The 15,215-nt window shown below is 31.6% G+C and overlaps 1 protein-coding gene across 2 annotated transcripts in view; it reads left to right on the top strand.

Annotated features, from left to right (window-relative positions):
• LOC108917307 (rhophilin-2) overlaps window positions 1-15,215 on the top strand; it is a 222,751-nt gene that overhangs the window by 167,578 nt on the left and 39,958 nt on the right. The window contains exons 1-2 of one of the 2 annotated variants that reach the window (XM_023453975.1): window positions 1,413-1,720; window positions 10,683-10,927. In XM_023453975.1, the coding sequence (XP_023309743.1) occupies window positions 1,655-1,720; window positions 10,683-10,927 (311 nt within the window). In that variant the 5' untranslated portion in view covers window positions 1,413-1,654. Of the gene's footprint in view, window positions 1-1,412; window positions 1,721-10,682; window positions 10,928-15,215 lie in introns of those variants that run through there. The other variant, XM_018723844.2, reaches the window with a different exon arrangement.

Here is a 15,215-nt window from a genome sequence, read left to right as displayed (position 1 = left end):
AATAAATCTATAGAATACTCAATGATTTAATTTATATCTAGTCAGTCAAACTAATAATTTAATTAGACACATATTCATAATTAACAGTGGAAATAGGCAGGTAATTAATTGTACCTAATGGTTCTTAAGGACCTACTATAATAGAAGCGATGATGCTTTAGATTATTTTAATGAAAAATATTATAAACGAACTAGTTTTTGAAGTTTGTCAATATTATATCTACGCAAATATCTCGGAAGGTATTTAATGTTGTTAAATGACTTAATAGGGTAATAGTTCATAAATTTGGTAATTAAGTGGGATTTTTTTTTAAATACAAGTGTAAAACGAAATATTTCATACTTTTGATGTTCCTTGATTATTTCCTTTTTATTTGTTTTTTATTCAATAGGCAATGAATGAAATAAAGTAAATAAAAATAAAATAAATAGATCTCTAACAATAAGACACTGTAGGTTCATAAGTAACTGAATTATATTTAAATTATTTTTTTAAAACATTTCAATATGATGCCACATGCGTACTTATGACCTTATGAAATTTTTTTCAGTACTAATAAATAAGTGATTATGTATAAATTAATTTTGACAAAATATTCAATAAAATTTGTTAACAATTACATATTAAGTCCAAATTCAAACTTTGGCGAATATAAGTACGGATAATTTTTCTGTCACAACTACAGATATTTATTTGTATCTCCATATCTCGAAAACGATTAAATTATCCGAGCTTTTTTCACTTTTCACAATCATCTATAAATTTAACTTCAATACCATCGAATTTTACGCAAGTTTCAACGAAGGATTGGAAAAATTTTATCAAAAAATAAATTAAATTTGACTATTAAAAGACTGTACCTTCCTTGTAACACATTTTACAGGGCATATTCATAGTATTCTTTTACTTTGACAAGTATTTAAATCATTAGGATTTTTTTCTCTTTGCTAATACCCTGTATAAATGAACACTACTGAAACACTAGGTAATATTTTGTCTCTATCAAGCTACTGAAATTTTTTCTCGAGGACCATTTACATATAAATAATGATAAAATTTAATCCTTCCTAAAGAGATCAAAGCAGGATCGGAATTTATATTTTAAAAATTGTCGGTGACGTCGCACTTCGCGGATTTCGTGTGCACTCCATTTAAAATTGGCACAACTTTTATGCATTTATCTGCACCAATTATCTCATTTCATGACATCCACTTCTGCAAACATAACTATTTAATTTAGAATCATAAAAAATCGCTGACCCAAATCAAATAAGTGTTGCAACAACCGCGTAAGGTAATAAAGCCTGCCTATCTACTTGAGCTTATTAATGCATATTATAAAACACTTGAACTTGAAAATATACTGTTAGCGATACTAAAATATAACCGTTTCGCTTTATAATATAGGTCTGCATAATAATATTCCGTTTACAATACATCTGTTTACTGATGGCTATTACAGAATAAGTCTATTAGAATACGGTGGAACAGTTCTGAGCGTAGTTACATTTATTGATGATTTGCCAAGCGAGCAAGACGTTCTTAAAGATAATTGTGTGGAATCTAAATTCAACGACGATGGAAGGTGAAGTTAGTTAGTGACAATTAAATCAGTGAGATTACTGTGCCGTGTGTCATGATGATGAACGAACCATGTTGAAGTGGGTGCAAAGACAGAGTTTTCGATATCCTACTCAGAACAATAAAGATGTCATTTCGGTAAGCAATACTTACGATAACTTAACATTAATATATGACAATGCGATTTTTTTATACTGAAAAATAATAAAATAATATATAAACAGCGTGCACAAAGTGTTCCGTTTTTTGTGGTTACTAAATTATTAATTTACTATATCGCACTGTTTTATTACTTCTTTTAAGAAATTCTTATCCATCCATTCATAGAATTCCCGCATTATCAACCATGTACAGCTCTGGACAATAAAAACTTCCCAAACTACACTGTTTATGGTTCCTTATAAAATAGTTTGTTTAGTTCTATTCTTTAAACTTTATTTACCTATGTTGCAAATCTTTCTTTTTGGAACAAAAAAACTGTACTTATATTTTACTAATGCTTTGTTAAAATAGTGACCGTTGAAAAATTCATACATACTTCTCTATTCAATCTATACTTTTGATATAATAACAAAATACCGGGTGTATTTTGAACCCGAACCCCAAATATGTCGAGAAATAAATAAGTATCCTACGAAAAACAATAAAATTAGTCCGTCTCCTCCACCCCTTGTAGGTGGGGAAGGGGGTAACTTTGAAATCTTAAATAGGAACCCTCATTTTTATTGCAGATTCGAATACTACGGCTAAAAGTACATAGGATTTGTCTGAAACATTTTTTTCAATTCATAATAGATGGCGCTGAAATCAACAAAATTTAATTTTTCTCCATTTCTATGTACACGATTCTGCAACTGTTTGCAATAAAAAAATTCCACGTTTTATGTAAATATTCGAAATTCGTCTCCAAAAAAGTTCATTAATTTTGCAAATTTCGAATAACTGTTAAATTGTTACCTGTAGAAATGTACCTAAATGGCTGGTGAATAAACTACTTTTAGCGTGACTAGGAACAACGACGGCGACGTGGACATAGTAGTTTTGTATTTCCTTCGGAGTGCTTCATTCAAATGACCCGTTTCTTAAAGTTATTTCTTTCTTTCTACGTTTATTTTGTGTTTTTGCAGTCACAAAAAACTCGCAGAAAGAAATAACACAAACGTTAAATGTGAACATGATAAAACATTTTTATAAAAATGGTATCTTTAAAAACAAAATAAAAAAAAATACATTCATTTGAAAGCAGATTTAATCAAGCACTCCGATAAGTCATAGGTAAGCGAAGGAAGTATGATTGACCAAGTATCCCAAAAAGGACGCCCGTTCCTGGGTTACGATAATGGTTGTTTTTTTGACAAGAGTCATTTTTCAGTAATTGAAAATTTGAAAAATAAAATTTGTTTTAAGGCTAATTTTTATTATTATTATAATGAAAACGTGATATATTTTATTGCAAATCTCAGTAGGAGAAATCGAAAAAATTGAATTTCATCGATTAGAGCAGTACATGTCATGAATAAAAAAAAATGTGCAGACAAATCCTACGTACTCTTAGAAGTAGAATTAGCATCTGCAGTAAAAATAGGGGTTGCTATTTAAGATCTCAAAGTTACCCTATTCCCCACTTACAAGGGCTGGGGGAGAGAGGCTAATTTTAGCATTAATGTATTTCCCCCAAGGAATGATTAAATTTTGATTTTTGACATTTTTCTCGTAGGGTACCTACTTATTTCTCAATATATTTGAAAGTTCCATGTTACAAAATGCACTCGGTGTATGTAGGCAATTTAATTTAAATTAAAAATATATATATTTATAGTTTAAATATGTAAAGGATTACATAGTCATCTTGGACGTGACATATGTTTAATATTTATATAAATATGAATGATATGCTAGTAAATAATAATAAGTAATAATAATAAGTAATTTCATTCAGGAAATTAGTGTAAAGGTATAAATCTTCTTCAAGAACTTAAGTAAGTTATCAGTCTGCTTAATAAGTTCAATACTACATATATGGCATTTATTTTAAATGCTTTCTAAGATGAAAATAGAATAAAAAAATAACAATACATAGGTATGCACTATATTTTCGAGAATCATTCTATATTTCGAATAATAGTAGTATATTCTCAAAAAATTATATTAAGGATATGGAATATACAGGATATTTTGGCATTTCGTACAGAAATGTTTATTTCTTGGGGCTAAAAATCTGACGATTACTAAAGTTTTTCTTTTATTAGTGGGAAAGAGTGTCAAAAAAGTTTAGTTTTTAGTTAAATGGAATTTAGTATGCTAGTACTTGTTTATAGATATGTATACAGGGTGTTACAAAATTCGCGGACACGGACTGTGGGATCATACTAAGCTACGTAAGGGTGATAAAAAAGTGTCTTTATGATTTTTCAATCAGACTAGTATTTTTAGAGATATAGCAGTTTCAAATATACAAAAATAATAAAAATGTATATTTATAAATTTCAATTTTCATCATTAGATAAACAATTACGACAAACGCGTTACAACAATTGTTCAAAATTTCCACCATCTGCTATTAAATATACTTAAGCACATTGTGCTACTGCTCTAATGTTATTTGCTGTATTGATTGAAATAGGCGGTTCTACAATTCATTCAAATTTGCCATTGGTGTTCTGTACACCAACGTTTTTCGGAAGCCCCAAAATAAAAAACCACCTGGCGTTAGGTGTGGAGAACGAGGTGGCCAAGCAAATGGACCGCCTCTGCCAAGCCAACCGCATTGCTTCACCTGCACGATTATTTGAAGCTCCGAAAGCCATCAGCATATCATACTTTAATGATTTGAATAATTGTGGCCTATTATTTTGCAGTATGCATTGACAGGTACTTTTACTGTACTCTAACGATGTCAAAGTATTGATAAGTGGTGGTGGAAATTTTGAACAATTCGTTTGCCATAATTGTTTATCAAATGATTAAAAATTGATAATTTTTATTATTTTTGGATATTTTAAACTGCCGTATCTTGAAAAATATAGGTCTTATTGAAAAATGATAGAGACATTTTTTTATGACCTTATCTAGCTGAACATGATCCCAGAGTCCGTGTCCGCGAATTTCGTAACACCCTGTATAACGTTTTAACAACGTAGCGGAAGTAAATACATTTATTCATTTACAATTTACCGTACGCATTTTCGTTGCAAATCTGATACTACTTCGAGGAGTTCAGAAACTTGCAGTCAATTGAGGAAAATTAATGCAAATAATCATCGTGTCAAAAAAATGGCACTCATATCAAAGGACCACGCGCTAATTACATTAAAAAATGGTCTGTGTCAAAATTGAAAATTGCTGTGGATAGGAATTATTTTTGGCCTCTGGAATAAAACTCCGATCATAAAAACCTCGGCAGATGGTTTGTCTGTTTTTGGTTACTTTTACTATTTTGTTTAGCATTTCAGACACGTGTGTAGATGGAGTAAAAACGCAATACGTATAACGATGTTAAAACTGCTCCAAAGAGGAGTTAAACGCATATATTACCTTTTCCACTTGCCACATCTACTTTATCACCAATTTTCAAGGGAGATAAAGCCCACGAACATATTCGCACACCATCCGCACCCCAACGGCCAAGAAACCCACCCCAAAAGGGCTTATACGCGTCTCTGATCTGTTCCACCGACCGAATCTCCATCTCGGTTTCTAAGGATAATAAACCGCACAAAATAAAAAATGAAAAATACAAAAAAGAGATTAGCAGCTCACCACCTCCACGTCGGTTGATCTTGAGCAACACGAACTGTGGGCAAAGACGTAAAATAAAGTTGTTTTTTTTTGTAACAGTAACAAGGGTAAAAAACAGGCATGTATACTCCCAGATTTGGCCACTGATATACAAAAAGCGTTTACACAAGCTTAAAGTGTGATTTGGCGCGTCTGAGTGGTTGGAGAGGATCGAGGTAGCGTGCCATTATGTTTGTGGGGTCTCAGAAATAGAGATGAAGGAGAACTAGTCGGTGGAACACATCAGAGACGCGTTTAACTCCTTTTGGGGTTGGTTCTTGGCCATTGGGAGGAGGAAGGCAGGGATATTGGAGAGCGGATCGCGTGACGGTATATTCGTGGGCTATATCTCTCTTGAAAATGGGTGATGAAATAGATGTGTCCGATGGAATAGATTATATATGCCTTTAGCCCCTCCTTGGGGCAGTTTTGGCCAGTTTGGAGTGATTAAGGATGCTCGTAGCGTGACAGTTGGGCTTTACCTTCCTTGCAAATGGGTGACAACGCTATCTGCATTGAGTTTTATCATCTACATACGTGCCTGAAATGCTAAAAAAATTAGTGGCCAAAAACAGACAAACAAACCATCTGCCGAGGTTTTTATAATCGAAACTTTATTCCAGACACCAAAAGTAACTAGTATCCACAGCAATTTTCAATTTTGACCGAGACCACTTAATTAATGTAATTAGGGCGAGGTCCTTTCCTTCGCCATGTAAAACATAATTTGTAAATTTGAATCTTTTTTATTATCCAATATTAAATTAGATAAATTCCGTTGAGAAACTATTGCTTATAATTATTGTGGAATGAGAAGAATCTAAAAAGTGATTATTTTTTATTGCAGAATTATGTGATAGCAAATAGTGACAGTTTCTAGTAACCTCGATTCGACTACAAGTTTCTAACAAAGCATTATTTCGTTTTCATCATCTAGTAAATTTCAGTTTTGATGACAAATCGGATTCACATCTAAAACACGTTGATGGTGACGCTTTTCGTGAAAATTATTAGAAACTTTGCAATGAAAGAGAAACTTAATACAAAGCCGTTATCTTTGTGATTAGTAAAAGCGAGAGTTTTAGCTATCCTTAAAAGATATGATTATATTTACTTGGAGGTGACGGTATTTTTCCTTTTCTTTAAATGCAATTACTGTCTGTTTTCAATACTATGTCAAAATGTGACATGTATTCAGAAACGTATGTAAGTATACTAAATTTCATTTAAATTGTATAAAGCTTTTGAGTTATTCGAAAAAAAATGTCTTGTTAGTTTTGACCTTTCTAGTCGCTGAACGATGCAACTTTGGATAAAAGTAAATATGTATATCGGATCATCTTACTTTCACAGCAATAATTAGTTCCAGTCTCTGAAATATTGATATACCCATGTTAACAAAAGTTATTGTTGTATAAATTAAAGGAATATCTATAACTTATTTAAAAAAAATGGTAAATGGTACTTTGTAACATTTATTTATATAAAAACGATTTTCAAGGAAATAATCGATATTTCAAGTAGAATATCTATGGTAACTGTAATAATGATTTTTTATGCACTTAATCACATTTGCACTCTAAATAAATTCATTTCACCGTTACAGTCAACATTTATGTCACGTACGCTATGTAGAATATTGTTGATAAACAGGAATAATGAGATCTCAGGTGAGGCAAATTCTATAATTATCCACATTCTTAGAAAGGAAATTTACCCACGACTGCAATTCAATTATATTCAAACAAAACAGACGGTATAATTTATTGTCAGTTTTTTAATGCACCAGAAAATAGACACGATACCATGTCTCTACACGTGAATGAATAAGATTTATGTTTAGTCCTTGTAAGTTTACAAAATAAAAAATTACGGTTTATTTTACCTGCAATAACCGTTCTGTGAAACTGTGAAACCATTCCTTACAAATCAAGGGATATGTCTGTATATCAAAATACAAGCATTAGTAACTTCCTCGGAGTTTTGATGTTATATATATTCATAAAGACATATAGCTCAAACAAACATGGAAGGGATATTTGAAAAGACAAATCGAGGTGCGCAAAATTGATTGGCAGAAATATTTTTTACAAATAGATTATGACAGGGTGTTTCAGGATTAAGTCGACAAACTTTAAGGAGATATTCCGCATAAAAAAATAAGAAAGAAATCAAGTGTAATTTTTTTTCCTGCGACGCTTTATTTTCGAAATATAGGGCGTTACAGATTTTAAAAAAAAATCGAATTTTTTAAATAACTTCTAAATGAAGAAGGCTATTTAAGCCAAATTTGGCATGACATATCTTCTTATAAGATACCATTTTTCCATAAAAGTGGAAGTCCCGCAAGCAACCAGTGGCGGAGTTATGGGGACTCGGACTCATTAAATTATAAAAAAAATTAATACGGCCCTACTGAAAATCAAAAATGATGCTGTTTTTAGATAGAACAGTTTGTTATTGACAAAAAGTGTGCATTCACTGTTTTTCCTAACTCTTATAGTTTCATGGCAACATTGATTTTTCGGAGGGGTGTATCTGGATTCTGTCGATAAACTTTAAAATTAACCTCAACAAAAATTTTCGAGTAGGCTGCTGTCAAGCAATGTTAATTTGACGTTTTTAATATTATTTTGCGAATTGTTGCATAAATTATCTATTATACAAATCATTCAAACTAATAATAATAAGTTTAATAATGCCGTCCATATTTTCGAACAACGAATATGCTGATATGGTCTTTGTATATGGTTTTTGTGATGGAAATGCCACGGCGGCTCGCCGTGAATATGCAGTAATATTTCCTCATCGCAGACTACCAGCAAAGGAAACATTTTCAACGACATTCAGTCGTCTCAGACAAACTGGGTCTTTCGGTATTCCAACTTATGCTGATGGACATTTTGCCCCACTTCAGGACGAAGTAAGATCGAATACTATTTTAAACCATTTCGATGAAAATCCATCCACGAGTGTCAGAAGATCTAGCTATGAGCTAGGTATTTCGTCAAGTTCCATTTGGAGGACTCTTCGGGCTGATGGACGCCATGCGTACCATATCCAGCGTGTGCAACATTTATTGCCTCAGGACATACGATGCAGGCGCGTGTTTTGTGACTGGATGTTAAACCAAGCAGAGAATGATGATCAGTTTACGCAAAAAGTAATGTGGACAGATGAGGCAACATTTACTCGAAGGGGAATTTTAAACCAAAGGAACAACCATATTTGGTCCTACGAGAATCCACGGGCGGTAAGGGAACATAGTTTTCAGCATGAATTCCAATGTAACGTATGGTTGGGTGTGTTGGACAACACTATAGTTGGTCCCTACTTCCTTCCGCATCGGTTAAATGCTGACATGTTTACCGAGTTCCTTGAAAATGGTTTTCAAGATCTGTTAGAAGATGTTCCGCTTAATACTCGAATGAACAGTTGGTTTCAACTAGATGGTTGTCCTGCCCATTTTGGTAGAGGTCCTAGGGAGTGGTTAAACATTAATTATCCCAGGAGATGGATTGGTCGTGGAGGACCTGCAGCGTGGCCCGCACGTTCACCGGACTTGACACCGATGGATTATTTCGTTTGGGGTGCTGTTAAACAAAAAGTCTACGAGGTGCCAGTTGATACCCTAGAAGATCTAAGACAGCGAATAGTCCAAGCGTGTCGAGAATTAACTCCAATTCAGTGTCGATCGGCCACTACCTCCATAATTAGAAGATGTCGTGCTTGTCTACAGTCCGGAGGCGCCCATTTTGAACAAAATATTTTTTAAATCATTTCATTTTTGATTCACTTTTCGCTTTGTCTAGGTATAATATTAATTGGTAATTTTTTGGTTGTTTCAATTTACAAATAAATTTTCATGTATTGTTTGCCATCTTATTTTATTTAAAAGTACACAACACAAGTAAATGAAGTGACTACAAACCGCCTGAAAAAATTTAGGAGTATTGCAAGGGTCGTTACGTTGTCGCATTACGACATAGTCACATTAGATGTTAGGTACTTAAATATTTCTATTGTTTTCGTCAACATCTTTTTTTTTTTTAAAAAAAAACACCCTATATCTCAAAAACGAAGCATCTCCTAAATAATTTTAATACTATTGGTTAAACCCAAGGGAAGGGGAGACAAAAAGGCTTATTTGACTCACACATACTCGAGACTAAGACCAATTTTAATAGGTACTATATTTTTTAGGTTTTATGAGGAACGTCTTCCTAAAGTTTATCGACAGAATCCAGAAGCACTCTTCCGAAAAATCTATTTTGCCATGAAGCTATAAGAGTTAGGAAAAAAGTGAATGTACACTTTTTGTCAATAACAAACTGTTCTATCTAAAAACATCATCATTTTTTATTTTCAATAAGGCCGTATTAATTTTTTTATAATTTAATGAGTCTGAGTCCCCATAACTCCGCCACTGGTTGCTTGCGTTACTTCTACTTCTATGGAAAAACGGTATCTTATAAGATGTGTCATGCCAAATTTGGCTTAAATAGCCGTCTTCATTTAGAAGTTATTTAAAAAATTCGAATTTTTAAAAAAAATCTTTAACGCCCTATATTTCGAAAATGAAGCGTCTCTGGAAAAAAATTTATACTTGATTTTTTTCTTATTTTTTATGAGGAATATCTCCTTAAAGTTTGTCGACTTAATCCTGAAACACCCTGTATATTGTTAATATCTACTGACTTACCGTATTGATATGATAAAAAAAATTATTGGCATAAATGACTAAGTATGTAAAATTCATTAAGGCTATAAAAAACATTGTCACTTAGTGATTTATCTTATATTTACATAGAATAAGAAATAAAATAGATTTGCTGTACAGTGCATCCCATTTTCAACGTCATGCTGGGGTATTTTGGTTTTTATTAAAGATAGAGAGTTGCGGTTTTCACGAACATTGTAACGCATTTACTATTATAAAAAAAATAATTCACGGTATAGCAAAATGGCAAAATACACCACCTCCCCCTCTCTCACAAAAAAAAGGAAAAATTACTTAAGAAGTACGACAAATAAATACCTTCAGACAATAACTCTAACTCTAAGGTGTTATTAGAAAATGGTTTAGTAATTTAGGTTAACCTGCCCACCCACCTATATCATTGTAATCCTGAGATGGTGTCCTGTTCTGTTCAAATAGGATATACCATGAATATGCAGGATGTTTTGTTTACTGTTTAAAAAATATCACAAACATGCCGACTTATTTTGATGAAACACCTTCTCATCATTCAATGAAACTTACTGTAGGCTAAAAAGTTAAAGATGTTTTTCCTAAAATTAGTTTCGTATTTGTTGTTTGCAGGGCTCGGATCCAAGAGTGGCGACATGTCGCGGGAAATTGCAGAACCGCCGTTCCAAATTAAATCAGGAAATCAACAAGGAGCTCAGGCTTCGAGCTGGAGCAGAAAATTTATACAAGGCCACCACGAATAGAAAACTTAAGGAAACTGTTGCCGTGGAACTGAGCTTTGTTAATTCGAATCTGCAGTTGCTGAAGGAGCAGTTGGCGGAACTAAATTCTTCCGTGGAGTTGTATCAAAGCGACAGGTAAGAATTTTATCCATAAAATTGGAGAAATAAATTATGTTTCTATTATAAATGATTAAAAATGTTAACCCAACTGTGGGTATTTTCAGCATGCTTTAACTTTACTGTTCTAAAAAGCAGTAGGCTCTAACTATCCACAGGTTTTGATATGATTTTAGCTTATTTTTTTCGTATATTTCCCTAAAGATGCACTGCATACAATTTGTTAAACGGTACACCAAACATGTCTTTTTGGCAGATTCTAAAGCGTGCTTTGTTAAACTCAAAATGATATCTCAAGTTGCACTTTAACAAAAAAAAAACGTGTTACAATTTTTATTCACCAATTAACGTAGCTTGGAGTAATAAAAGAGTAAATATTCATCGCGTTTTTTATAGTACTTCTACGATTTTTCAAATTCCACGATTTTTTTGGCAACAGTTCACCTTCTATCTTTGACACTTCTGCTATATCTAATGATAGTTTTTCTTCTTCAAATTCTGTCTCCACTTTTTTTTTCCAGAAACGTAAATACACAATGTTTAACACTGCTATAGAAGAAAATATAATATTTTGTACTCATTTGTGAAAAAGTAAGATTTAACTAACTTAATTTATACGAAATTTTTTCTTTAAGCTGAAAATGCTATCCTCATTCCTTAAAATGAAAAAGTCATATTTATGATTTTCTTTACTAAAACATGTAATTATTAAATTTGCAAAAATTTAACAAATTAAATTAAGTTTAACGGAACATTTTTTGTACATACTTAAAAGAATTTAAGAATAAAATAAATAAATTATATTTTACTTGATCAATGTCATGTTCTATGAAACTTACTAAAAAAAAAATTAATATTTTGCTGAATTATACGGAATTATCTTGGGTCAAATTTATGAAACTTGATCAAGTAGTTTAAATTAATTAAAGGCAAAATTAATTGCACTGAAATCCGGAAATATCGGAAGGCACTGTCGTTGAATATATCAGACTTTGTTTTTTAAAAATTTATTGGGAGTATTTTTCCTTGTCTTACTCGGTACTAAGCGTCTTGTAAATAATTTTCCTCGCGAGAAAAACGGAATTTTCAATCCTCGTTGACAAATACACTATGTATACACGATGATATAATATTATTTATAAACTTAACAAAAATGCATATTCTATGACTCATATATGAAGGTGGGTACGTCTAGAATTATGTTTTAATGTGTAGGATTTGTAAAACACATGCTCAGTCACGTGTATGATTATTTATTGATATATTTAACTAAAAGCCTTATGACAGTACTTCTAATTCTGGTTATTTAAAATTCGCATATTTTATTACTACGATCCTTTTAACTAATAGAAACAATGTAAATATGTAATTTTTTTATATATGGTAAATAAAATTTGCATAATTACAATTAAATTGAAATTGAAGGCGTTTGGTATAACATATTTTTTTATTTATTTACTTATTATTTTTATTCATAAATATATCTGAAAGGTAAATAAAATATACGTAGTTCATAAATTATGAAAAGAAAAATATAAATAAAAAATATAACTGGAATTAAGTGTTAAAACATTTAATTCAAATAATTATTCATTTTCTTTGAATTTCAGTATCCATGTCTAACATATAATTTCATACAAGTATATTTTTTCATAAAGTAACAATAAATAATTCCTCAAATTTTATTTAGTCACTGAGATAATATTTAGTTAAGATGAATAGAAAACAATGAAATAAAATAATGAGAATTAAATGTCAAAACATTAAATAATTAATCACTTTTTTCTTTCGATTTCTAAACTACATCACTAAAACTTATATATGCTTTTTCAATGCGTTGATTTTATCATTTTTTTTATCAATTTTCGAAATTTATCGTGCATAGTGGAGAAAGAAAATATAAAAATGTAAACAATATGTATAATAGAGATGTTTAAAACTAACAACAAAGTAGCTGGACACGACCCAAAAATTATTTGACAGTTGAATAATGTAAATATTGATCTAAGCATCTGAGCCACTTGTAGTTAGCAAACAAATCGATTTTTTCGAAATATTCGTTTTCTTGATGTGTTTTGTTTGTAAGTGCCTTCCAATGAGGTTTATTATATCTAGAAATCCGTTATCTTAAGTCGCCTGTTCTGCATAATGTTATTTAACGTTATCATCTGTAAACCTGGTATACCCACTGACCAGCTGATGCTCTAGTCCTCTCTCTCCTGCTGTGTAATATGACGTACGAAGTTATTCACAACTCGTTTTACGTTTTTACACCTCCAGTGTAACATTATTTTTCTTAATAGTGATTATGTATTTATCACTTTCCATTTGTTTTACAATTTCTTCGCTAATTGTCAACTTTGGAATTTTGTCTATCAACAGTAAACAATAAACGTGTGTGTATACTGGCACAATGGGGTATTTGCATCAGAAACATGTGTAGCGTTTTGTCATCGAATATTATTTTACACTGAAAATTAATGCAAATCGTATAAGATTTTAGTTGAACTTCCTATTAATAGGCGGCGCAATTAAGGCATGGTTTAGCACAATTGTCCCCCAAATTCGTCTTAGTTTTATATATCATTAAATTTTTAATTTTCTTATGAACAGTGCAATTCATAAGATTATAGCTACTAAAAAAATAAAATTTGTTCGTCATTGATCGTTTTAATATTTAATAATAATTTAACTGCTTTAGATTTATTTAACTGTGATAAATGTAGCTTGGTTGCAGGCTTCCGGGGCAATCGTCAATTTATTGAACAATTTCCGGGCTGATTGCCATTTAGACTTCTTAACGTTTCGAGATACATAAAGCTCTCTTTTTCGGAGAAGACTCTGAAGTTGAAGGTTAAGTTCTCTTCTCGTTCTGTTGAACGGTTTGAAGGCACTGACCTGGCAGATTCTGGTCTTTGATTTTTACGGAAGAGTCATTTCCAAATTCCAGGTAGACCTAAGCCTTTGTCGCAGTTAACATTATTTTGATTGTATTGAATTTCTAATGCTTCCTTTTTTTCGTTAAGAATATAAAGATAACACATATATTGTCAATTTCTAACTTCTTACACTCATTACTAACTACGCTATTATGTAGTTGAATAGCTCAATTGTGTAATACAGGATTAGTCTGTTATAAAATCATAATTCCCCCACCTAAATTAACTATACGCCTTTGTAGCCTTTGTTTTCTCTATATTTTCCGACCTCTTTATTTTATTTTCACTTTTGTAGATCGTCTTGTGAAAAGTTGCTCCTGTTTTCTTTGAAGTACTGTAGGCGGTTTTAATATTGAATTTTCTTAAGAGGCTTATGTTGTTTAAGACTCCGTTATATACAGGGTGCATCATAACTTATCCGAAAAGTGTTAAGCAGATTTAACATTTAAGGATGTTCGATACATCTCTTACGGGGCAGGCGGTGCGGGAGGGAAGCCTATGCTTATACGCGGTAGTTTCGTGGTAGTACCAACCTTACATAAATTAATTTGAGTGAACTAAATATAATGTATAAGAATGAAATTTATACAACACATATTAGCTTGCATATATTTTTCGTGTTTAATGCACGGCAATTAACTTTTTATTTGAATAAAAGTGTCTATTCATTAAGAGCTTGTAAAATTATGGATGAAATCTGGCAACATTGTTATGGCGTGGTGGTAAAAGTTGGGTCAACTGTCATTACTGTCAACTTTGCGCTTATTCCGTATACATGAATCCAAGGTACAAAGTACAAAGTAATGACTAATGACTGAAAAGTAATATAAAATGCGTATGAAACAGAATGTGGGTTGATGAGAAAAAAGTAAAATGTGCAAACCGAGATTCCATATGATAACTATCAAGAAGTTCAGTGTATGATAGTGAGACGTCGCCTTGTCAAATTGAAGATTATCACAGAACATCTATACTGTTCGTTTTACAAAGAGATCCTTTCAATTTTTGTTTCAAATTGCTATTATATTGCATTAGATCACGAAAAATGTATTTAATACTAATTATTACTACATATGTTTTCAACTGGAATAATTTTATAGTCTATAATCGAACTATTCAAATATAGCGCGTCAGTCGAAGTGTTAAATACAGCGTACAGTGTTGCCATATTTCTTTTCATAGGATCAGATGTTTGTTCAAATTTGTCAAAACGTTATATATTCATTCCATCATCTCAATAATTACATTGTAAGTGCATATTTTTATTGTTTTAAAATGTTTGGTAATATTTAATTATTTAATTACAATTTTATTTTCCCGATCCTAACCATTTTTAAGAGCAATATTCACGTTTGATTAAAGTTTTT

Source organism: Anoplophora glabripennis, unplaced genomic scaffold (genome assembly GCF_000390285.2).
Source record: "Anoplophora glabripennis isolate ALB-LARVAE unplaced genomic scaffold, Agla_2.0 scaffold22, whole genome shotgun sequence".
Lineage (NCBI taxonomy): Eukaryota > Metazoa > Arthropoda > Insecta > Coleoptera > Cerambycidae > Anoplophora > Anoplophora glabripennis.
This window is presented reverse-complemented; position numbering and strand designations above follow the sequence as displayed.